The sequence below is a fragment of the Mus pahari genome, chromosome 15 (genome assembly GCF_900095145.1).
Source record: "Mus pahari chromosome 15, PAHARI_EIJ_v1.1, whole genome shotgun sequence".
NCBI lineage: Eukaryota > Metazoa > Chordata > Mammalia > Rodentia > Muridae > Mus > Mus pahari.
Genome location: NC_034604.1, coordinates 50,506,699 through 50,532,217, shown reverse-complemented (window position 1 = coordinate 50,532,217; position 25,519 = coordinate 50,506,699). Strand labels below are relative to the sequence as shown.

Below are 25,519 nucleotides of genomic sequence, written 5' to 3'. Positions count from 1 at the left end.
GTTTCCCAAGAATCCAAAGGCTGTGTGTGCTGACTCAAACGCAGGCTTGTCTCCGATCAAGTGTGTTAATAGGATTCTGGTCACAGGGCAGCATCTGAGCTTACACAGGGATCAGGTGACTGGATTTAGCATGCTGATTTAAGACTGCATATTTTGTGTGGGTGAAGAAATTTATACACTGATGGTGGGAATGTATATTAGAGATTATAGCCCATGGTTTTGTTCCTTTTAATATTTTTAAATTTTAATTTAAATTTGTATGTGTGTGTGTGTGTGTGTGTGTTTATAGGTACCCAAGAAGACCACAGGGCATGAGATACCCTGAAGTTACAGATGGTTGTAAGCTACCTGACATAGGTGCTGTTAAGTTTCCTGAGAAAACAGTATGTGTTCTTAACCATGGAACTACCTCTCCAGTTCAGTTCTATAGTTTCTTAAAAAGTTAACCATATACTTGCCATTTCAATTCTTAGTGGTTTTTCAGGAAAAGATGAAAATACATACCCATACAGACCTGTACTAGAATAGTTATAGCAGTTTTATTTATTTTATCTTTAACCCATGTGTATGAGTGTTTGCCTGCTTGTATCTATGTACACTACATGGTTACAAAAGAGGGAGTTGTATCCCCTGGAACTGGAGTTACAGTTGTTGACTGTCGTGTGGGCACTGGGAACCAAATTTGGGTCCCCTGCAGAAGCAATAAGGGTTCCTTTTCTGTTGTTATTTTGAGACAAGGTTCTCTGTGTAGACCTGGCTGTTCTGGAACTCCCTCTGTAGACAAGGCTGGGCTCAAACTCAAGAGTTTCACTTCCCTCTGCCTCCCGAGAGCTTGGATTAAAGGCACGTGTCACCATGCCTGGCTACTGTAAATACCCTTATTTACCCCTTAGCTATGCAGCCATTTCTCCAGGCCCAGTAGTTTTATTTACAATGAACTAGAGTAAACATACCAGATGTCTACCACAAGTGAACAGATAAACAATTTGTGATAGACACAGTGAAATTCTACTGAATAACAAAAAGGAGTAAAATACGGAAATATTAAAAAGTTAGATACATATTGAATAATTGTGCTAAATAAAAGATCCCAGGAGATGGCTCAGTGGGAATGGGGGCTTGCCACCAAGCCTGAAGTGACTTTGAGTTCAAGCTCTGAGACGAAAGCTATATATGGGAAGAATCAACTTCTGCCAATTGTTCTCTGAGCCCACATGTGTGACCTCCCTCTATACAGAATAAACTACTCAGACACTGTGTGGTTCTACTTACACAAACTGCCAGAATACAGTTGTTGTCATTTTACAAAACAGAATGCAGCCGGGCAGTGGTGGCGAACGCCTTTAATCCCAGCACTCGGGAGGTAGAGGCAGGTGGATTTCTGAGTTCGAGGCCATCCTGGTCTACAAAGTGCGTTCCAGGGCTACACAGAGAAACCCTGTCTCGAAAAACCAAAAAACCAAAAAACAAAAACAAAAAAAAACAAAAACAAAAACAAAAAACCAAAAAAAAAAAAAAAACCCCAAAAACCAAAACAGAATGCAGATCAGTAGTTACTGGGCACTAGAAAGAGCATGAGAACCCAGTGGCAAGGGCTTGCTTTTATAGGGGGCAGTGATATTTGACCATCTTGACTCAGATGACTTCACACATCTATACTTAGGTCAAAATGTATGAGATTGTATATTTTAAACATGTAGGGCTACTGTCTGTAAATCATAAATCAATAGTGTTATACAATTTAGCTTTGTGTAAAATGTAAATCATAAATCAACAGTGTTACAATCAGGAAAACCACAAATCAAAATGTTGTTAGGATGACGGTGGGTAGACCAGATGGTACAAATATTCCCTGTTATGGTTAACAAACCGACTTCTGCCCAGCGTTATGGCCTCAGACATCTGATCAGGCATCTCTCACCTGGGGCAAGCAGTTTCTTGGAGGCTTGTTTTCTCCTTTCTTCCTTTCTTCTGGGATCTCCATATACATAGGCAGGAGAGCAGAGATTTCACAGTCACAACGCTCAAATGGAGGCACAAAGGACCAAGGTAACTCCTATCGGACCAGAGCCCGAGAATGCAGGATGGAAGGAGCCCAAATATGCTCAGGGTCAATGCTTCTTACTCACTCCACATGACAGCATGGAGCAGGGAACTGAAGACAGAAGCAGGAGTTACTACACTCACATAAGCAAACATAGCCGAGGTCCGTCCAGGAACTGACAAAGCAATGCTCTCGGAGGCACACTGAGACAGGAGGAAGACACTTCTGTCTACAAGATGCTTAAAATAGGCAGACGGGGTGGGGCTAGAGAGACAGCTCAGTGCTTACGAGCACTTGCTGCTCTTACAGAGACCCTGGGTTTGGTTTCCAGTACCCCACACTGGTTCAGTCATGTGTAACGACATTTCCAGAGACTCTGATGCCCTCTTGGTCTCCACAGGCACCGGGCACATATAAGGTATATATACATATATTCAGGCCAGACAACTCACATACAAAATGGGCTAAGTATATCTTTATAAAAAATGAGGTTGAGTGATGGCAGGACAGACGGACGCATACATCCCCGTGCTGTATTTTCTCATACTTTTGTGTATTAAGGCCACTTTCAGAAACAGTTGACAAAGTGAGGCTTTCTGACAACTCTTAGATCCTAAAGGATAATGAGGTGTGTGCTTTGTAAAGACCCACGTATCCAGTGGCTTCATCCGCAGGCAGGGGTCACTGTACCCTCCGTTTGTCATTGCCATATACAGAGCATTGGTGTGGTAGATTCCGTGTGTGTGTGTGTGTGTGTGTGTGTACAGAAGAAAAAAAAGAGAGAGAAACTTTATTAAGTGGTTAGGAACACACAAGATAAGAAAAACCACAATAGAAAAGGTGGTTTTCAGCCTTTCTTCCCACACTAGAAAAGGCTTTGCATTTAGACAAGAACAAAGATGGCCTGAAAATTCCGGGAATCAAAGGTGCCACATTAAGCTATGTGTGGTGCATAGGCTTGAAACTCCTGAACCAGGGAAGCTGGGCCTGGGGACACGAGTGACTGGCAGCCTGGGCTGTGTCAGGTAATCTGGTCACAGCAGGCTTAAAAACAGGAGGAGTTTTGGACACAGGCTTTAACATAGCACTCGAAGGGCCGCTGAGATGGCTCAGAAGGGTTAAGTGCTTGTGCCAAACCTAAGAACCTGGATTGATTCCGAGGACTCAGATGCTGAGAGAATCAACTTCTGCAAGCTGTCAACTGATCTCCCACGTCACGCACCTTTCACACATGGTGTGTATGCTGCCCACTCTAGATAGAAAGATGTCATAAAGGAGGCAGGGAAGGCAGCACATGAAAGGATATCCTGAGCTGGTGAGACGGCAAAATCCCACCGGGTACCTTCCTTAGCAACTGTGCTCTTACCAGTTCAAGGGACATTCTTAGAGGCTGGGGATAGTGTGTGCTTCTGATCCTAGCGCTTGGGAAGCAGAAGCAGGCAGATCTCTGTGAGTTTGAGGCCAGCCTGGTCTACAGAGTGAGTTCCAGAGAGCCAAGGCTACACAGAGAAACCTTGTTTTGAAAGCCAAAACCAACCAACCAAACAACAAAAACAAACAAACAAAAAACACCCAAAAACCCAAAAGGAAAAAAAAGCCCCCCCTCAAAAACAAACAAAAAACCCATGGTATCTGTCATGGGAAACCATTTGCCCAGCAAAGCTACGTGCTTTAGAGGCTCCACCATCTTCACACTGGCACGTTTTCTTTGGTACTTTTAGCCTCATTAATAAAATGGGTAAGAGGAAGGCAGACCATCATGTCTGAGGTTGAACACCTCTTAAAATCTCAATCAAACCTAGGAATCAAACATTTGCCTACTAATTTCAAAGCTGATTTTTTTTTCTTGATACCATTATAACAACAACAACAACAAAAAAAACCCTTAAACTTTCTTTTGACTTATAAATACTCCATGGTGGTGGTGGCATTGGTGGTGGCTGTGGTGGCAATGGCGGTGGCAGTCAGTAAGAATGAAGCTGAAAGTTACAGTGTAGATATGAGGAGATTTAAACACCATGGCAAGAGAAATTTACAAACGCAGGAAACAGCGTTAACTAGGGCGCCTTAGGCAATGAGTATTTATTAAAAGCCAGTGCACCAGGCACAGTTACCCAGTATGCTCGTAAATACACATGACATAACCAATCCACTTATTAGCTTATCTGATTAAACAAAATACATTTCATAGAAATGATTTATAAAACGCACTGCAGATAGAATGTTTTATACTTACAGATCTTTTGGTACTCTAAATAATTATTAATAAAAACCAGCCAACCCATACTGTAAGTAAAGTTAGCAGACCACCACTTATTGCTTTATTGTAGGAGAAAGACATTCAATTACCACGCTGAGATGGGTTTTAGAGTCAACACAGACATCCTGCCTCAACGCTGCTTCTGCCATCCGCTTACGACCCTAGAAATGGGGTTTTCCATCCCATCACTGTGACAACTTTTGGCTGAAAGATTAGTTTTGGTTTCAGAGTGAATCTGATTTAGTATTTCAGTGTTACACCTCAAAGACTCCTGACGGGAAGTTGGGGAGAATCACTTCAATTAAGTACCAGTCACGGGGACAAGGCAGCACAACACAGATGGGACGTTTAATTCACTTTACCGGACATGCTCACAAAACTGAATTGGAAAATTAAAAGGCATAGATGAAAGAAATCAGAACATAAAAGTAGAAGGGGGAAAAAAAACCCCCACAAAAATGCAGGTGTTGGAAGCAAGCTTATTCACGAGGAGATATTCACCACCTGGTTGAAGGCTTGTGGTTAATTCTCTAAAAAGGGCCATTTTGAGTTTGCTGGTATACAGTGTACCCCTTAGGTCTGATGGCTGACTGGGATGGGTGAAGGCACGAAAGAGAAGGCTAAGAAAGGGCTGAAAAGCATGGAGTGCTGTGTTTCCTGACCGTTATCATAACCCTTGCGCTACAGGTGTCTTCCGGGACCTTGCTCACCTCCCGAGACGGGCCTGTTATCTTCAGGCAGCAGCAGCAGAGACAAGGTCAACTTTTATTGCACAAAAGCAAACTCATTCCCCCTTCCCCACACCCCCTTCCTAAGCTGGAGACCTCCAAGCACAAACACATCTGGGTTCTCAGCATCTCGCGCCTCTGGCCAGCAGGGGGCGCACAACAGACTCTCGAGAAGCACCATCTTCAAGGGAGAACGTGAGGTATTATGTTGGTCCCAGCAGCTGGTCACTCAGTCACCATTCTCAAGCAGCTTCTGTAAGTTGTTTTGTATCTTGAAGCAATAAAAAGAGATGGCGTTATTATAAATGATATGTATCTTATTATAAATGATATGTATTTGCTGGGGCCTGGAAATACTGGACATTATCTAGAATAAAAAAGCTATTCGGAGGTTAAATTTAAATAAAGCTCTGCCCTGTGGCTTTACGGTAGCAGATGGGTCATAATGTTTAGCAATTGTATCACACATTCCTACGTATAATACCCGCAGAAGACTGACTTCCAGAGAGAGCCGAAGACGTACAGTCCACAGTTGGGCATTAAAATGCTCTCTCTCACGAAACATGAAATAAGTGAGTTTTAAAGAATGCAGAGCAGAAGAGTGTAATACCCCTTTAATCTTTTTTTTTTTTTTTTTTTTTTTTTTGATTTTTTTGAGACAGGGTTTCTCTGTATAGCTCTGGCTGTCCTGGAACTCACTTTGTAAAGCAGGCTGGCCTCGAACTCAGAAATCCGCCTGCCTCTGCCTCCCAAGTGCTGGGTTAAAGGCGTGCGCTACCATGCCCGGCTCATACCCCTTTAATCTTAACACAGTGTCTCCATAGTGAGTTCCAGGGCAGCCAGGGTTACATAGAGAGAAACCCTGTCTCAAAAAAACCCAAACATCAACAACAACACCCCCACAAAAAAACAAGAAACCAACCAACTGACCCCCCCAAACAAACAAACAGAATTCAGAGCAAGGAATGCTGAACAACCAGTATTATGATGGGAGTAGAGAATCCCATGGATCAAAAGAACACACCCTTCATCTATGGTCTGGTATTTGTAGCCCCACTACTAAACAGAACCCCCAAAGTCCTATGTCGGTGATCCTTTGAGTTCGGGCTTCATTCACCCTTGCATTAGTGATTTAATAAGAAGAGCTATACCGGAGGTAGCAGGTTTGCTTTTCCCATTAGCAGGAAGTCCTTCCCTAGGTATGATGTCCTGACTTTAGACCCCTTGGCCTCCAGACTGGGAGCTCAATATCCCTTTTTACTTTACAAATCACCCGGTTTGTGAGCACTAAGTCATAGCTGCATAGCAAACTAAGGCACTGCTTGGAGGATGCCCGTGATCTCTTACAGGCATGCTTGGGGAGCAAAAAATACGGGGGGCTCTGTCTTAGGGTTTTCATTGCTGTGCACAGGCACCATGACCGAGAACTCTTCTTATAAAGGACATTTCATTGGGGCTGGCTTGCAGGTTCAGAGGTTCAGTCTGTTACCATCAAGGTGGGAGCATGGCAGCATCCAGGCAGGCATGGTGCAGGCAGAGCTGAGAGTTCTACATCTTCATCTGAAGGCTGCTAGCAGAATACTGACTTCTAGGCAGCTAGGGTGAGAGTCTTAAGCTCATACCCACAGTGACACACCTACTCCAGCAAGGCCACACCTCCTACTGGTGCCACTCCTTGGTCCAACAAGCCTATGTAAGCACTTTACGTATTCTAGCCTTGACTATGCCACCCCATACAGACGCAGGGTCTCCATTTGAAACTGAGGGTAAGGGAAGATCAGTGATAGGTCCATGTACACAGGTAGCAAGCAACAGAGCAAGAATTAAAAAAGAAAAAATGACTCTAATAAAATTGAATGTTCTTCCCACTGTATCATTCTATCACTGAAACCACTTCTAGTCCTAAGAAAACAATAACTTCTTTACTTATTAAAAACTTCTGGGGCCCGGTGTGGTGGCACACCCTTTAATCCCAGCACTTGGGAGGCAGAGGCAGGCGGATTTCTGGTCTACAGAGTGAGTTCCAGGACAGCCAGGGCTACACAGAGAAACCCTGTCTTGAAAAAAACCAACCAACCAACCAACCAACAAACAAACTTCTGGGGAAGATGGGCTGCTGGAGAGATGGTCCAGCAGGTAAGAGAACTCTCTGCTCTTGCAGAGGACCCTAATTTGGTTCCCAGCACCCACATTTGGTGGCTTACTGCCTGTAACTCCAGTTCCAGGTAATCTAATGATTTCTACTCTCAAAGAGCCCCTGTATGCATGTGGTGTATACACATACATACAGGCACATATTCACGCACTAAAAAAATATACAAATAAGTTTTAAATCCTTCTGAGCTGGTGAGACGGGTCAGTAGTTGTCGCAGCTAGCTAGCTTTGTCTTCACCTTGTCAGGAACCAGAGACACCTGGGAAAAGGTGGCCTGGGTTGAGGCATTGGTTCCGTCACACTGGCTTGTGGAAGGATGTCTGTGAGGCATTTTCTTACTTGCTAATGGATGTAGGGAGACCCAGTTCAGAGGGCAATGCAGGTAGGCCTGGGAACTAAGACCATTGTTCCCAGCACCCAAACACTAGCTCACAAATGTCTGTAACTCCAGTTTTGCAGGAGGTGTGGGAGGGTCCAACTCCCTCTTCTGGCCTTACATGTACTGCATACATGTGGTGCATATACTTAGATGCAGTCAAAACACTCAGATCCATAAAATTAAAAAAAATTAAATTAAAAAAAATTGAGGAGTTGGAGAGATGGCTCAGTGGTTACAAGCACTGGCTGCTCTTCCAGAGGTCCCGAGTACAATTCCCAGCAACAACAGGGTGATTCACAACCATCTATAAGGGGTCTGACGTCCTCTTCTGGCATGCGGAGAATATATGCAGCAGAGCACTCATGCATTAAATTTAAAAAAAAAAAAAAAAACCTGGGGTGGGAAGAGATGGGTCAGTGGGTTAGAGCACTTGCTGTTTTTGCGGAAGATCTGGTGTCAGTTTCTGGCACCCACACATTGGCTCACTATTGTCTATTACTCCAGTTCCAGGGGATCTGATACCCGATTTTGTCCTCCCTGGGCACCAGGTACTAGAGTACACATGGTACACTTATACATATGCAGGCAAAAGACTCATATACAGAAAAGAAGTCCTTAAAGAAGAATGGAAGGAAGGAAGGAAGGGAGGGAGGGAGGGAGGAAGGGAGGGAGGCAAGGAGGGAGGGAGGGAGGGAGGGAGGGAGGGAGGGAGGGAGGGAGGGAGGGAAGGAGGGAGGGAGGGAGGGAGGCAAGGAGGGAGGGAGGGAGGGAAGGAGGGAGGGAGAAAAACCTGTGTTTTTTACCCCAGAAGCAGAGTAGGGCCCTGACTCAGCATCATTTCATCTGTGACTATGACACAGGCCATGCTGTAATTCTCAACTCTTGTTAGAGGTTGAGGGACCAGTCCTGGCTGCTCAGCCTGACCACCTCATTCTAATCCCTGAAACCCATGAGGACTCCCACATGAACACACACACACACACACACACACACACACACACACACACACACCCCGACAACAAAAATCCAAACAAACCCCCAAGCCTTGCCTTTCCTGCACCCCATCCCCATTTCTGCTTCATACCTGCCCTGCCCAACTCTCAGTTTGAAAAAGGATAGGTGGAAAAAACAGGAGCAGAAAGGGTGAAAAGGAACCGAAGTAAAAGACCAATATCCACAATATGCAAACATACCTACAAAGACAAACAAAAAGCCAAAAATCCAAACAAAAGAGATAATAAATAAGCAGCCGATAGCCCCAAACCCAGTGGTCAGTAAATATATGAAATGTTGGTTTTTCAGGATCTTTAGAAAACATAAATAGAGCCATGGAGATGGGTGGGTGGGTGAAGATGTTTGCAGAGCAAGAGTATTGCAGGTCTGTTCCTGGAACCCACTGAAGAAAGAACCAACTCCCGATATTTGTTCAGGGGCCCACGTCGATATACCCCTCAAGCCCCACAATAATAAATAGAAAACATAAAGAAAATTCACGATGGGATTTGATTTCACAGTGTCAGATGGGTAGTTGGGACCAGCATGGTGTGTCTGACAGAGAATGAGGGGACAACCGAGGGCAGATCTCATGGGACTTGAGGGGGCAGCAGGAGGGGGTGTTACCCTTGGATTTGCTGTGAGGGTGACTGAGGGAGCAGTGCTGACCCACGATCAGAAAGTGGGTGGGCCTTCGAGGCTGGGGTTTGACCATGAGGCTTGGATGTGATTAGACCGCAGAAAGGAACTGCAGAGTCATGTCTCGGGATTTGCCACAGTAGAGCACGGCTTTGGCATTCTCGGGCTGTGCCAGGCCACTGTGCAACAGCCTCGAGGAACATTTTGGCCCAAACCTACTTTTCACAGACCCCCTTTCGTTTCTAGCGGCCTTCCTAGCTGCCCAGCTCAGCTGGATCTGAGCCTCACAGGGACAGGCCAACCGCCGATGGTACCGGTATCGGTACCGGCCAACATCTTTCTGTTTTCTGCTCCCTTATTACAGGGTGTGCCGCCCTGGCCGGGCCTGATGGGAGATGAGGAAGAGGCAAAAGCGTTCTGTATGCTTCTGATGCAAGGAACGCATTTACAAGTCAGAGTGAGTAAAACCAAGAGCGCGCAGCTAGAGTAGCAGGTAAAGGATTAGTGAAACCAAAGGAGCTGCCGGATAGGATAGGAAAGGCGGAAACATTTGAAAGGAGACTAAGCCGGGTAATCAGGTGGAATGCTGGGATATTTATGAATGGTTACCCCCTACTCCTTCATTTCACTTATCATCCTCAATCTACCAACGCCCTAGGCTAAGCATGGAGTTAGCCAGGGAAGATCCTTCCGAAGGAGAAGCATGAGTATACGCTTAACCTGAAAAGCAGATTTATTTATTAAATAAGTAAATAAGGTTGAACCCACACCCCCTCAAGTGATAAGACACATTTTACCACTGAGCCAGTCCCAAGCAGAGGACTCCACCTCCGCCCCCTCAAGACAGGGTTCCTCTGTGTAGCCCTGGTTGTCTTGTGACTCGCTTTGTAGTCCAGGCTGGCCTGGAACTCAGAGATCTTCCTGCCACTGCCTCCCAAGAGCTGGGATTATAATGGCATGTGTCACCACATCTGCTTTTTTTTTTTTTAATGACTATTCTTTTTAAAAAATTTTATAAGGCCGGGCGTGGTGGCGCGCACCTTTAATCCCAGCACTTGGGAGGCAGAGGCAGGCGGATTTCTGAGTTCGAGGTCAGCCTGGTCTACAAAGTGAGTTCCAGGACAGCCAGGGCTATACAGAGAAACCCTGTCTCGAAAAAAAAAATTTTATATGCATTGGTACATAGATCAATTTTATATGCATATATGTCTGTGTGAGGATGTTGGATTCCCTGGAACTAGAATTACAAGACAGTTGTGAGATGTCATGTGGGTGCTGGGAACTAAACCCATGTTCTCTGGAAGAGTCGTCAGTGTTCCTAACCACTGAGCCATCTCTCTAGCCTTTAAAGCAAGCAGACCTCTAACCACACTCAAATGTGGCTCAAATTCTACTTCCCCAGTTAAGCCTTCTATCTCTGCTACCTTGAGCAAGGTAATTTAAAACTTCATTCTCTCCTTTGAGTCAAGGCAGTAACAGGGATGTTAATGTTTTTAGGGTATCTACTCTGGGGCTGGTCAATAGTCTCTGGCTAACACCAAATGCACCTCTCCATGAACCCCAGTGTCACATGGACCCGTGGTCCCATGTCCAGCCAAAGACACAAACAATGGGCCAACCTCACTGCTATTTTGCAGAAAATGAGGTTAAATTCCGTTTCTTTATAGAAACAAACAAACAAACAAACAAACAAAAAACCCCAAACCCAGAAAGGCCAGTAGCGCTGGAAAGGAATGACCGGATTGCTCCTGTACTCAGGAAACATCAACTTACTTTTTCCAATTTCACTATGTTAGCTGTAAGTTCTTGGCAGAGGACCTCCACATTTAACTGCATTTGTGATCCCAGGCCAGATGGGGCTGTTTGCCTGTAAGGAAAAAGAGAAACATCATTCACCGAATGGATACAGGTTAAGTTTGAACAGAAAACTGGGCTAGGAGAGAGGACCCCGCATCCTTTTGCCTGTGACTGACACAAAGGCACAACAGTAATCCTCAACTCTAGGCCGGATATCTAGGGGCCACTTCTGAGTTTAGTTGGATCTCTCTTAAGGTACTTTTCCTAAGTACCTTGAGATACCTTGGCTTACACATAGCCCTCAGACAACTGTTCTCAAGCACATGGTTTCTTAGAGTCTTTGTTTAGCTCTTACCAGGCTGGCCTCAAACTCAGAAATCTGCCTGCCTCTGCCTCCCAAGTGCTGGGATGAAAGGCGTGTGCCACCACTGCCCAGCTCTTTGCTTAGATCTTAACACTGTCTCCATTCGCCACGGCAGCTATGTGTGCATGAAGGACTGCTGCTCTCTGCCAATGGAGATCCATTTATACTAGAGCGTTCGAAAAGCCAGGGAGCATCTTCACTTAGTTACTTAAATTTCCAAACAGCCATGAGTTCCAGTTCTTTCCTTAAGACTTGTAGAAAGCCGAGCGTGGTGGCGCATGCCTTTAATCCCAGCAATCGGGAGGCAGAGGCAGGCGGATTTCTGAGTTCAAGGCCAGCCTGGTCTACAGAGTGAGTTCCAGGACAGCCAGGGCTATACAGAGAAACCCTGTCTCGNTTTCTGAGTTCAAGGCCAGCCTGGTCTACAGAGTGAGTTCCAGGACAGCCAGGGCTATACAGAGAAACCCTGTCTCGGAAAAAAAAAAAAAAAAAGACTTGTTGTAGAAATATACAAATAATATAACTCATCGTATCAATTGACTATTTATGGCTGGAATCCTATACTGTAGTACTGTACCAGCTAATCCCATAGGAAGTTTGGAGTAAGAACATGTTCCAGGAAGATGGTCAAATATTACTTCCTATATCTCCATGGTCTGCATTATCTGTAGTTTTCTTGGTTGTGATTCTTTAAAAGAATATTTATTTATTTTTACAGATTTGTTGTTGTTGTTTTTCTTTAAAGATTTATTTATTTTATTTATGTGAGTACACTTCAGACACACCAGAAGAGGGCATCAGATCCCATTACAGATGCTTGTGAGCCACCATGTGGTTTCTGGGATTTGAACTCAGGACCTCTGGAAGAGCAGTCGGTGCTCTTAACTACTGAGCCATCTCTGCAGCCCTAAAGATTACATGCATAAAGTGCCCTTGGAAGCCAGAAGAGGGTACTGGACACTCATGGATGGTTGTGAGCTGCCATGTGGGTGTTGGAAACTAAACCTAGGTCCCTCTGCAAGAGCAGCAGCCACGCTTTTAACAGCTGAGACAGCTCTTCAGCCTCTCTGGGTTAGGGTTTAATTTCAGTGGTACAGTTTTTGGATCTCAATTAACTGGTCTGATTTAGTTTCTATCGGTTCATTTTTGGGAACAGAGGCACTTAGAAAATCACTGATGACGACTTATATCTTAAGAAAGCTGTCTAATAGGAACACGTAGTATGTTTATACATCATTAATTCCTAGAAATAGAATGAAAATCCTGGAGTTTCTAGTTGAGGGGGTTTGGGGTTCAGAGAACTGACTTAGCAACAGGAGATTCTGAGGGATGAAGATTTCTCACCACCAGGCATGGAACTAGAGGCGTAAAGTAGGTTCCGGTGGAGCCGACATTTGGCTAGCTAACAACGCTAGCCAAATGTATGGGCTCAAAAGGAATCATGCAAGGTTAAGCCACTCATTTCTTGACCCTTTGTCTGCTTTACCCAAACACTCAGTTAACTGCTCCACACAGAGCGAATTCTTAGTGTTTGATAAGACAGACTCTTAAACTTAGGTCCACTGTCAAAATAATCTGAACAGCAAGCACTGGAAGGCCATCTTACTCAGTACTGTGGGGATCCATGATGGACGTCAGGGTCCCCAGGCGTTCCTCCAGAGTGTTAATCCGGTATCTCATGTAGAAGGTGGAGATGATCAGCGCACAGACACTAGAGACGGGCAAAGAGAGATTTCCATTAAGTTAATGGCCAGGAACTGATGTTTAAAAACAGTGAACTTGGAGCTACTTTTTCATTCATGGACATTTTCAGAAAGAACTAAATAAAGGACTCGGAGACTTTAATATGGTCTAAGTTGAGGGGCTGGAGAGATGGCTCAGCAGACGAGAGCATTTGCTGCTCTTTCAGAGGACCTGAATTCGATTCCTGGCTCCCACAGAGTGGCTGGCTCACAGCCAACTGAAATCCAGATTCAGAGGATCCAATGCCTTCTTCTGGCCTCTGTGGGCCCCAGGTGTGCATGTGGTATACACACACATACACACACACACACACACACACACACACACACACGTAAGGCAAAACATCCAAATAAAATTAAACATGGGAAAATTTAAAAAAAAAAATCACTTAAGAATGAAAACAAGTTGATGCTTGATATAAAACTTCACAGCAAGAAGACTTAAGATCCAGTCACACAAGTTTCTCAAAGTGCAGAAACATGGATGTTCTTAAAGAATTGTCCAAGGCCAGACTCAAGCCGGATGTCTAAGCCAAAGCTCCCGTCCTTTTTAGTGTTCTCATCTAGAGGCCTGAGCAAGAGCAGTGAACCTTGTTCCCTGGAGACTCAAAAATCCCATGCTTTAATGGGGACCAGATGGCCATATCTACTTCCCTTGGGTGTAAGAGACACCCTAGAACTGAACTGGCTATTCTCAGAACAACAATTGGTTATAGACTGGAAGCTGATGAAAAGTTAAAAAAAGTTAGTGTCTAAGTTGTCACTAAAGATGGATGGTATCTTGTGGAAATGAGTGATGTCTTGGCATCTGTTCAGAAGAAGTTGAACAGACAAAAAATAAATAAATAAGCAGAACAAAGGTGCGTTCGAAGTTACTGACCGTTGCTCAGAACCTAGTTCTTTGGTTGATTCAGCACAATTGTTATAAAAAGCAACCTAAGCTTAAGAGGGGAGGGTTGGCAGAGGTGGGGTGGGGTGGGGTGGGGTGGAGAAAGTCCAAAAGGGGAACAGAAATCACCAAGAAAAAGATGTAGGTCTTGTCAGCACAAGTGGAATATGCAGTGACTCTTGGCAACAAGGAGAGATTATTCATCTGCAAAATAGGATCATTTACATAAACTACTTACAGTAAACGCATCTACTTACATAATTGCATAGACTATCAGGATGTGATGGAGAGTCGGGCACTTCCGAGACTCCATTTTATGTAAAATTCCAATAGTTTCTGATTGGCCTGTGGAGTGGAAACCAAAAGAGCAATAATTTAGCGCCCCTGCATACTTCTTTCTTTTAGCAATATTTCAGCAGGGAAGAGGTAGGTTTATTCCCAGGTGGAGGGGAAAATATTAGTGGAAGCCTCCTTGCTGATATTTTAACCAGTAGGTTCATTTTTATTTCAGCTTATTTTTATCTAATAATATATGAGAGGCTTATTTCTGTCAAGTATTGGGGTCAGCCGAACAATATTAATACCATCCAACTACTACTACTACTACTACTGATGCTGTTGTTGTTGTTGTTAATAAATAAGAAACAAGTCAGTAAGTTGACTTTTTATCACCACTTTTGATTCATAATCTTAAATTACCAAGAAGAACGCAGCAACTTCCATTTGTGACCTCCGGCAAAGCCCAGAGTCAGGTACTATTTACTGAATAAAAAGTGGGATTTTAACATGCAAAGACAATGTGCTGATTTGAAGAGGCATGGCGCCATAGACTCATGTTTTTGATTGCCTGGCCCATGGGCAATGGCGCTACTAGGAGGTGTGGCCTTGTCAGAGTGGGTGTGGCCTTGTCGGAGTGGGTGTGGCCTTGTCGGAGTGGGTGTGGCCTTGTCGGAGTGGGTGTGGACTTGCTGGAGGAAGTATGTCAGTGCTGGGGCTGACTTTGAGGTCTCCTATGCTCAAGCTCCACCCACTGTGGAAAACAGTCTCCTTCTGCAGCCTGTGGATCGAGATATAGAACTCTTGGCTCCTCCAGCACCATGTCTGCTTGCAGGCTGCCATGCTTCCCATCATGATGCTAATGGGCTGAACCTCTGAAACTGTAAGCAGTTCTTAATTAAATGTTGTTCTTTCTAAGAGTTGTCTTGGTCATGATGTCTCTACAGCAAGGAAACCCTAGTTAAGGCAGACCAACAACAGGAAAGAAGGAAGGGACCAAGAGAGGCAACTGTAGTGTGAAACACTGGGGCCGTTTTCCATGTTATCACCCCATCATTAACCGCATTCCTCACCATGGGCAGGCAGGATCTTGGCTTTTCCATCAGGCGCCCTGCTCCCATGGGCATCTGTTCGAGGCGGTTTTGTTTCTCCCTTTGTCACGTTCAGAACCGTCTGAGATTCGGTCACATGGAAGTCTGTCAAGAAAAGGAGGCAAGGTCATTTTAGTCCCTGATATATTTAAAACTCATAGGACCGGGTACAAAACCCATGACTCCTTCATCGGCATAGTGGCTATGCTGTGGATCTCCCATGAGTGGCATGTGGTGCCTGGAGACTGAAACCCTAAGTTCACGAGAAAATGATGCAAGGATCCTGGGTGGGCATCCACAGACACACAATGTGTTCTCTACTCATACTATTATTATTACTGGAATAGGTGAGAACCACTCTTGGCCACCCTAGCATGTCAGCTAAGCCAGTGGTTCTCAACCTTCCTAATGCTACGTCCCTTTAATACAGTTCCTCATGTGGTGACCTCTAACCATAACATTATCTTCATTGCTACTTTTTATATACATACATACAATCGTATAAAACACAATTATAACTGTAATTTTTGCCACTGTTACAGATCGTAATGGAAATATCTGTGTTTTCTGATGGCGACCCCTGTGAAAGGGTTGTTTGATCTCTAAAGGGGTTACGTCTCACAGCTCGAGAACCAATGACCTAAGAGATGTCTGTTAAATAGGGACGAAGGAGATGGATTTCGCCATGGAGGCAATTCCCTTTCTTAGGAACCCTTTCCCAAGATTTCCTTTGCAACTGTTAACTGGGAAGAGAAGGGTGGGCCTTCTTTTCGTTTTGTTGAGTGAGGGTGAGGGGAGGGTGTTTTGTGGGGCATAAAACGTTTATCAAGACACGACTTCCCCGGACCTCGAGAGTTCTCAGATTCCGGAGTCTGGGATCCCGAGCTGCTGTATCCTTCCAAGTCTTGCCTGCGTTGTCGAACCACTCCATCCAGGTCTGAGAATTCATCATTGAAATCCTGAGGGCAGACAAGTGAGAGGAGGAAACAGGCAGGGCCTTTATAAATGCCAGTTCTTTCCCTTAGGGCTGACCCATAAAATATGGAAATGAAGCACAGGTCACCCCACATCACAGGATTTTCCTAACCCAGGAGTCTCTGGTGACAGAAACTGAGAGCCTTCTACGTGGTTAGAATTCTGTTAACGAATAGCGTACAGCTTGTTTGAAACAAACATCTAGAGAGAGCACCGGATGGCTGGCGACAGAAGCTGCATAGTGCGAGGTGGAGATGTCTGAGCAGACAGCGTGAGAGAAGACTGGCCAGACAGCTCAAGTCTAAGTTCAAATATGTAGGAAAATATTATAGCAGATTATAATAAAAAATGACATTGGACACAGGAAAGGAAAAACAGTGCTGCTGGAGGATGGGAAGCGGACAAGAGTAAAGGACCCAGGCAGAGAGAGGTCTTTTAATTTGTATTCCACCGGCTTCCCTAAAGTGCTTAAGACCTAAGGAGGTGCATGGTGTTCCCAGCTGGCCCTGGCAAAGGCCGAATTAGACTGAGCTCTTAACAAATTAGCCGCCAACAGAGGAAGGACCCTTCTGGTAAACAAATGAGCAAGTTGTGTGCTGGAGTTTGCTGTCTTTGGTCCATCTCAACATTCATTTGACTCCTTACAATGATTGATAGGAGAAAGGAAGTTGAAAATTTGATTGACTGGTTCTATTTATTTATTTATTTATTTATTTATTTATTTATTTGGAAATTTGATTGACTGGTTCTATTTATTTATTTATTTATTTATTTATTTGGAGACACGATCTCCATCTATCTCAGGCTGGTCCCAAAGCCTCAGTGTAACGGAAGATGACCTTTAACCTTGGACTCTCCTGCCTCCACCTCAGAGGTGTGTGTCACCATACCAGGTTTGTTTGGTCCTGGGGATGGAACCCAGGGCTTTGTGCACGCTGGGCCAGCACTCTACTAGCTAAGTGAAATTCCAGTCTGAAAAGTGAAAAGATATCAGCGTCTTCCACTTAATAATGATGTCCTGGGGGCTGGAGAGGTGGCTCAGTGGTTAAGAGCACTGGCTGCTCTTAACTGAATGGACCTGGGTTCAATTCCCAACACCCACATGGTAGCTCACAATTGTCTGTAATTCCAGTTCCAGGGGATCTGACGCCCTCACACAGCCATACATTCAGGCAGAATACCAATATACATAAAATAAAAATAAAAAATTATTAAAAAAATAATGAGCTACTAAATGCTTATCATGAATGGGGTGTGCGAACACAGCCACCTGGCAAGGCTAGCATTTCACTGGATGGAAGAAGTGGATAAGAGTGCAAGGAACTTCCCTGAGGAGAGACTCCAGTGGGGTGGCCTCAGATCAGAAACCATGTTTGCTGAATTCTAAGTCGTTAGTGTGCACTCTGCACTTCTCTACCCTTTCCCTCCCAGTGCTATATAGGTCCTTAGGATGGGTTTCCTGAGATCAAATCTATCCTAATTCGAGAAGTCTCAGTAAATGCAATCATGTAATATACAGCCTTTTGTGTTTGACTTTAGGTCTGTCACAATGATTAAAGGTCCACCTGTGTGGTAGCATGTATCAGCCCTTCATTCTCTTTTTATGACGTTACTTTTAATATTCCATTTGGATACTACGTTGAAAATATCCCATGCATTAGATGAAGAAATTCAGGGTTTTCTCCTGATTTGGGGCTTTTGTGAAAAATTCTGCTATAAACCTTCCTTTTTGGTTTTGAGACAAGGTTTTGCTATGTAGTTCTAGTTTAGCCTTGAATTCAATGTGTAGCCCAGTATGGCCTAAAAAAGTTCAGAGCAATCCTCCTGCCTCAGCTCCCCAAGTACTGGAATTATAGGCGTGTCCCACCAACCCCAGATGAACCCACTTGTTTGAGTTTTTATGTGAAGATATTTTAATCACACTAGTTTTTCAAAATGCAAAAGGAGATCCATAGATGTTGAAACTAGGGGCTTGAGATTGACTCAAGGCAAACATTGACCAACAATCAGTGTGGGGGTCAATCTTTAACAGATATGATTAGATCTCTCTTTGAAAAACAAAATTCAGGCTGGAGAGATGGCTCAGTGGTTAAGAGCGTTAACTGCTCTTTCGAAGGTCTTGAGTTCAAATCCCAGCAACCACATGGTGGCTCGAAACCATCCATTATAAGATCAGACACCCTCTTCTGGTGCATCTGAAGACAGCTAAAGTGTACTTAGATATAATAATAAATGAAATATACCACTGGAGGTTTTCCTTGTGGTCTACAAAGTCCAGGGCAATCATAATCTCTCTACCTAGCTGGGCAGTGGTGGCGCACGCCTTTAATCCCAGCCCTTGGGAGGCAGAGGCAGGCGGATCCCTGAGTTCGAGGCCAGCCTGGTCTACACAGAGAAACCCTGTCTCGAAAAAAACAAAAACCAAACCAAACCAAACCAACCCCTCTACCTGATACTTGGTCATAATAGCTCTGCCTAGTTATTTCTGAGTTTGCCTCATCTCTTCTAAGCTAAAGTCTCTGAAGGTGAGAATTATTTTTAACTTTTCCTGGTTTTTGATAGTGGCATCAGTATAGTACTCTGAATAGACCTTTGTGAGCTGAGTCATGGCCTGCCTCAAAAGGAGAATCTCATTAAAGGAGCACTGATGCCTGCTACGTAGCTTAGGAGAGCTTAGGAGAGAGTGTTTAGCTCTCATGCATGAGGCTCTGGGTTTGACACCCCACCCCCACCCCAGCACCACACACACACACAAAACTGACGGGGACACAAAGCGATATCTTATGTACCTCCAATCTCACAATCACGTTTCTTCTTTGTGTAGAACAACCCTTAGACTACTAGAAAAAGAGGTAGAGGCCCCTGTTGGTTCCTCTGCTTCTGGAGAGACAAGCTGTGCTCCGCACCTATCCCTCAACTACACTGATCATGAGTTCTTCCCAAGCCCTGGCTGTGGGGTGAGCACATGTAGGCGTGGCTCTATCCTTGGCTTGTGCATCTTGATCATCAACTCTCTAGCATCGTTTTTCAGGCGATTCCCCAACAAAACCTGAGCCTCCAGGTGATAAGCCTGGCTCTGGTACTTATTTCACTTCCTAACAAGCAGGAGGAAAACAGAAGTTAAGTTTATGGTTCGGCTCCCAGCACCAGTCAATTATTTTAAAGGCCATAACAGTTCCCCAATCAGATGTGTGTGCAAGGCTAGAAACCTCCTTGCTTGCTTGCTATTTCCTATAAAGCCTTGTCCCGCCGAGAGATCGGAGCTTCTCCTTCCCGTCCTGCTGCTTCAGAGAAGAAGGTGGGGTGGCCCAAGTTTCAACTTTACTAAAGACCCTACTGCAATTGCATCAGAGTCGGCTCCTTGGTGGTCTTTGGGGCTCAGAATGAGGTCCCAACAAGGTGACTTACCAGAGGCAGAGATGAAGGGCGATCTGCCCGGAAACTGTTTTCAGGAGAAGATGGGTTGGGACTGTTACCAACGCTTGTGTTCTGAAATCAGGCATAAAATGAAAACCCAGATCAGCTACAGACCCTAAGAAACGCCGACGAAGGGCAGCACAGGAGTCTGACACCCTACGCACCTCTAAGTGTCCGCACACGGATTTGATCAGTTTGTAGGTTGAGTCTCTGGACAGCAAGGAAACGAATATGTACTGGAAAATAAGATGGGGCCAAGAGTTCAGAGTTCAAGAAATACCTGTCATATAGTTTTTGTGTTGTCTTATAATTTTTTTCAATTACGTTTAGTGTGTGACACATGCATGCACATGACGTGGTGTCCCTGTGGAAACCAGAGGACAACCCTTCCCACGATGTGGTTCTTGAGGACTGACCCTCATCAGACTGTGAGGCACATAAGTGCCTTTTCTGGCTGAGCATCCTTCCCCTATCCCCACCCCCCAGCTTTTATATTTTCTAATGATAAAGACCATTGCTTTAACTATCACCTCAGTTTTTTTCATCTGAACACTCAAATTTTACTTCATTTCTTAAATAAAATAAGTATATTTCCTTATGTGTCTTTTATCTTTTCTTTCTTTTGGGGCAGGGTATCATGTGGTCCAGGCTGACATCAAGCTCAGAGGTGACCTTGAGCTCTTGACAGTTCTGTCTCCACTCCCAAGGGCAGAGATGATGGGTGTGTACCACCATGCCCAGTTTGTGTGACATTGGGGATTGAATCCAGGGGTTTATGCTGCTTAGGTAAGCACTACCAACTGTGCCACACCGCCAGCTCCTCATATCCCACTTATTACAGTAACAAGACCCCCAAATTCAACTTAAGCACAATAAAAAAGAAATGGAGCAAAATGAGGGCTCCCAAAGGATGACATGGGTGTCCCTTAAGAACACTGATGGAACGGGACAGGGCACCAAGGCAAGGCTCTGATGCCAGCTGGGACCCCAACAAAGCACAACATTTGGTACTTAGTTCTCTTTTCCCACTGGGGGATCTGACGACTGGATGCTGGCTGTCCTAGGCTTGCACAGTTAGCACTTTTATTCACTGTGCCATCTTGCCAGGTCCCTAGGATCTCTTTTTAATGAATAAAGTTTTTACTGGTCTCAACTGGATAGTGAGAGAAGCAGCATTTTTAGCACACAGTAGGTTTCGTGCATTCGGCATACTTCTCAGAGCTGTCCTACACACAATGCATGCTTAAGGTTGCTTGCCCTCTGGGCTGTGCCTGTAAATTCACTACTGAAATGCATTAAATTACAGCAGCAGTAACAACAACCAAACCTCAAAAGAACAAAAGCAGCAAGAAGGGAGGGGCAAACAACCACAGGCGGGCAAACAGGTGGAGCACAGGTGGTCCCGAGCTGCTGCACTCACCCTGTCTGTGACTGTGGCTACGATCAAGGCGTTTGGCACGAGAAGGGCAGTTTTGGTTTTCTTGATCAAGGTTACCGAGAAAGCTGGGATGGAGATCTGAAACAGAACCATCGAGTCAACCGCCCGCTCAGAGGTTACACATGGCACATCAAAGCTACACCTGGCTAAGGGACCCACCAGTAGCAGGTAAGTTCTCCAGGATGCGTGAAGAGCAGGGGACCTGGGAGTGAGGGGAACATATCACTGAACTGTCCAGACTGGGGTTTCCACAACTACGGAACACAGCTGGGAAGCTCTAGACGTGTAACAGAACACAGCGTTTACACTGATGTTCACGCACCCCAGCTCAGGGCTCCATGGAAACCTGGCGCTTACAGCGTCTGCTCCATACTCAGTTCCTGGGTTGAGCACATGTGAATGGGAAAAACACGCAGGACAGAAAGTCTTATTCCTGAGTCCAGCCTTGTACCTATTTGCATGGCCTTCTCGGCCTAACAGACTCTCCAGGCAAAGCTTCTGCCTGCTGATTTGTAAGTACCAACAGCCTTCATGATTAATACTTAGACGTTTGGATTAAATAAGGTGAGGTCTGGAGGCCATTCAGTTGTGAATAAAAAACGTTTACCAAATTCCTCACTCCTCTCGTGATATCAGAATGCTCAACATCAAAAAAATAATTATGTACATTTCTGGCTCAAATGAAAAATAGCAACAGATTTAGCAGTTAAGAGCACTGACTGCTCTCCCAGAGGTCCTGAGTTCAATTCCCAGCAAGCACAGGGTGGCTCACAACCATCTGTAATGGGATCTGAGGCCCTCTTCTGGTGTGTCTGAAGACAGCTACAGCATACTCACATACATAAAAATAAATAAATAAATAAATCCTTTTTAAAAAATGTGCAACAAAAGTATCATTAATTCTACTTTATCAGGCGAGGCTGCTGTCATTCAGTTATGAGGATCCTTTAAGGCTTAGACATCAGATCATGAAATTTTTTTGGAAAGATACTTGGCTCATTCAAGATCCTGTGCATCAGAACTTAGAAATGTTGGAATGGGACCTGCTCTGACCCTACCCGTTCATTTCCTCTCATATGATCTGCTACAGGAATATATCAGATGACGCAGAAAACAGTGACCACCACTGTGTGGCCTCTAGTGGAGATGATCCTATCACTGCAAACCTCCAAACAGTCTCACATACATGGTTTAAAAAAAAAAAAAATGATGAGACCCGCTGCATGGGTACACATGCTTATTGAACATGAGTTATTATTTAAAACTTCATGCATTCTAAAAGAGATCAGTGGGGGAAAGGTGGGATTGCACTGCTTCTGGAAGCTTAAAGGAATGAAATAAGCATTTAATTTTTAATATGCCTTCCCATTTGGGTCTGTGAGCCGGGTTGGCCTCCGCTGAGGTTCAGTTCTAGGAAGGAAGACTGAACAGGGAGCGGCTAATCTCACTTAAGATCCTTTTTTCTAAGGATCTTTAGAGACATTTTCAAGGGCAGGAGATAATTTTGAGGCTGTGATAACCTTGGAAAAAAAGAACTTGGGATGGACTAAGAGAACGATGAGATCAGTGTGAGTCCAATTCGGTTTCTGAGCAGTGACACAAACGCACAGTGAAATACAAGGGACCATGCATTCACTCTTTTCCAAGACACAAAAGACCTAGGAGGAATTTTAATCATCTATTTGGTGACTATAACGTATCATGGAATAACTCGTGAGATGAAGATAAAGTGAGTTTCTGGTGAGACTAGAAAGGATATGTGTTAGTTTGACCAGCAGCTGAAAATACCCGTGGCTGAAGTTCCTCACTCAAGTAGGGTGAAGCCAGTACCCTGTTTTCAGGAAAGGAGGGGATTCAGAAAGGTTCCCCCAAGAGCAACCTGGAAGCCATTAGCTTACGGTACATCATGTTGGACTGAGGTCTGTTGACCCACGAGGGAATTCTGTAAGATTTCTGAAGTCCGAATCTCTTTTGACACCATCTTTGGGGTGGGAACAAGGCAAGCCACAATGGTTCTTATTCTGTCTCCCGCTAATCTGAAGGCTAGATGTAGCCCATACAAAAGAAACCTAGTGTTTCCACGAATTTAAAAACTCATTTCACCTTTTTTTTTTCCCCCTGAGACAGGGTTTTTCTGTGTAGTCCTGGCTGTCCTGGAACTCACTTTGTAACCCAGGCTGGCCTCGAACTCAGAAATCCACCTGACTCCGCCTCCTGAGGGAGTGCTGGGATGAAAGGCGTGCGCCACCACACCCGGTGTTTTTAGTTTTTTTTTTTTTAGATCATTGAAGTAGGGGCAGCATTTTCAAACCACCACTAAATCACATTAGCTTGTAGCTCACTTGCTGCCTTTGTGAACTTGCAGGTTATTAAAAAAGAAAAACCCTTTGTTCAGAATGTCTTTAGTCCTTTCGACTCTGCTTAGAGACACAGACTCCTTCTGAATTTAGAGCTGTGTTTATCCCACTGAGAAGCAGAACCTGATCCCCTCTGGCTTCCTGGTTACCATCCTGAAGTCTAGAGTTATGGTGGAATACTACCCTGTACAGCATTCATTCAGAGAATGCCTAAGAATAGTGTACAATAAGCATATAGAAACAGTCACATGGAGAGAGCTGCCCTCCAGAGCTAACATCAGCACATTAGAGAATAGCCTTTATGTTTGTTGAATGGTTCTTCTAGGATTTACCAGTGGCTTTGGGGAGACTGTTTAGATATAGCATAATTACTTCAGAGAGTCCGTAACTGGCTACTTCACAGGAATGAAAACTGCTTATTCATAATCTCCAGGCACAGTAACAGAGAACTCACTGAGGCCATGCAAAGCAGGAAGGCACTTCTCAGACCTCTGGCTGCCTGAATGAACTGGGCTATGAATCCCTAGTTCACTGGCAAGGGTTGCCTTTTCCCTCTCTGTGCGACAGCTTCAGACAGCGGAGCTTGGGGAAGCTGTCACTTCCTCTGTCACCGAGGCTGTTTGCAAGCTCTGGGTGTCCCATGGCTCAGCTCAAACCCGTGTTTAAAAGAAAACTAAAGGTGGCCACACCAGGGCATATTTAAGGTCGTGAGGGTCTGACTTCCTCAGACAAAGCTTTGCATCCTTGAGATCCAGCTCCCTTGTGCTGGTGAGGGTAAGACACTCACAAATCTGTTGTCCTTGTAGTTGCTATGGGGACAGCAAAATATAGATAATTTTTAAAAGTGATTTTTGGGGGTAGGGGGTAGGTTGTTCAAAGCTGAGTCATATATAGTAGGTTAGGTTCACCTGGAAGTCATATCCTAGCCTGCAGTCAAACTCATGGCAGCCCTCTCATTGGGATGATAGGGCTGAGCCACCACGCCCAACTATGTGTTTTGGTTGCTAATGAATGCCTTTGAAACTGACTAGGGCATATTTCCTAGAAACACCCAGGGATGACTTCGGTGTCTCTGGTGGCACGAGGGTGAAAGGGATGCAGGCCGAAGGGTAGGAGAAACACAAGGCGACATGCGTGAATAAGGAAAGGAGCGGGCAAGTGCTGTCTGGGAGCAGTGGGGAGGGGGAGGAAGCCCGCATCATCTGGAGGCATTTAGAGAAGTCAAATTTGGAAGCACAACTAAGGGAAACTCGATATAAAGTCAGACTCGTGATGGAAACATTTATAAATACAGTTAATTTTAAAGCAGTTTCTAATTACGATATGTAAAGAATACGGTTAATTCTAAACACACCGACCTTAGTGTCTTTTCCAAAGACCTTGGAATGAAAACAAATCCAGTTTTCTGACACAAAGAGCTTCCCTTGGTACAGAATTTCTTTCTGGAGAGCACAGGTAAAGCCTACGAGACAGAGAGGTAGAACAGCCCGACTTAGAATCTCAGCAAACCGCGATTATTCCCATGACTTCCATTTCAGACAACATCCGCCTTTATCTTGGTCACTAACTATACCCTCATCCTCCAAAGTGCCATCGTTAGTGCCCGAGAGAGGCCTCTTCAGCGCCAGCCCAGCCTCAAAATGGTCTGTCTTGTTCTGCTCTTGTTATTTTGTTTGGTTTTTCCCCTAAAACTTCTAAAAAAGAAAAGCTTAGCACGGTCAGAGATGGTCCCGCCCGCCATCTCTGTGATATTGACTATGCATGGCCCCCAAACATGTGCTTGGTAAGTTTGGGTGAAAAGCATGCCCAGAAGCGTGTCTGTCATCTCTTTTTCTTTTCTTTCTCTTCCTCCTCCTCCTCCTTCTTTTAAAAGATTTATGTATGTACTGTATTGTGGGGAGCCGCCCTCACATTCGCCATTACAAGATAGCGCTGATGTCCTGTGCTCTAACAAACAAACAAGGCAGCTGCGCATG

The 25,519-nt window shown here is 44.7% G+C and overlaps 1 protein-coding gene across 2 annotated transcripts in view; it reads right to left on the bottom strand.

Moving 5' to 3' along the window:
- Positions 1–3,965: 3,965 nt before the first annotated feature.
- Positions 3,966–25,519, bottom strand: part of Gramd2b (GRAM domain containing 2B) — a 96,680-nt gene continuing 75,126 nt past the window's right edge. The window contains exons 5-14 of one of the 2 annotated variants that reach the window (XM_021214603.2): positions 24,902–25,005; positions 21,169–21,264; positions 19,913–19,984; positions 19,740–19,820; positions 16,204–16,315; positions 15,339–15,461; positions 14,247–14,334; positions 12,965–13,069; positions 10,971–11,064; positions 3,966–5,303 (exon numbers count right to left, since the gene is read on the bottom strand). In XM_021214603.2, the coding sequence (XP_021070262.1) occupies positions 5,262–5,303; positions 10,971–11,064; positions 12,965–13,069; positions 14,247–14,334; positions 15,339–15,461; positions 16,204–16,315; positions 19,740–19,820; positions 19,913–19,984; positions 21,169–21,264; positions 24,902–25,005 (917 nt within the window). In that variant the 3' untranslated portion in view covers positions 3,966–5,261. The remainder of the gene's footprint in view (positions 5,304–10,970; positions 11,065–12,964; positions 13,070–14,246; positions 14,335–15,338; positions 15,462–16,203; positions 16,316–19,739; positions 19,821–19,912; positions 19,985–21,168; positions 21,265–24,901; positions 25,006–25,519) is intronic. The other variant, XM_021214602.2, reaches the window with a different exon arrangement.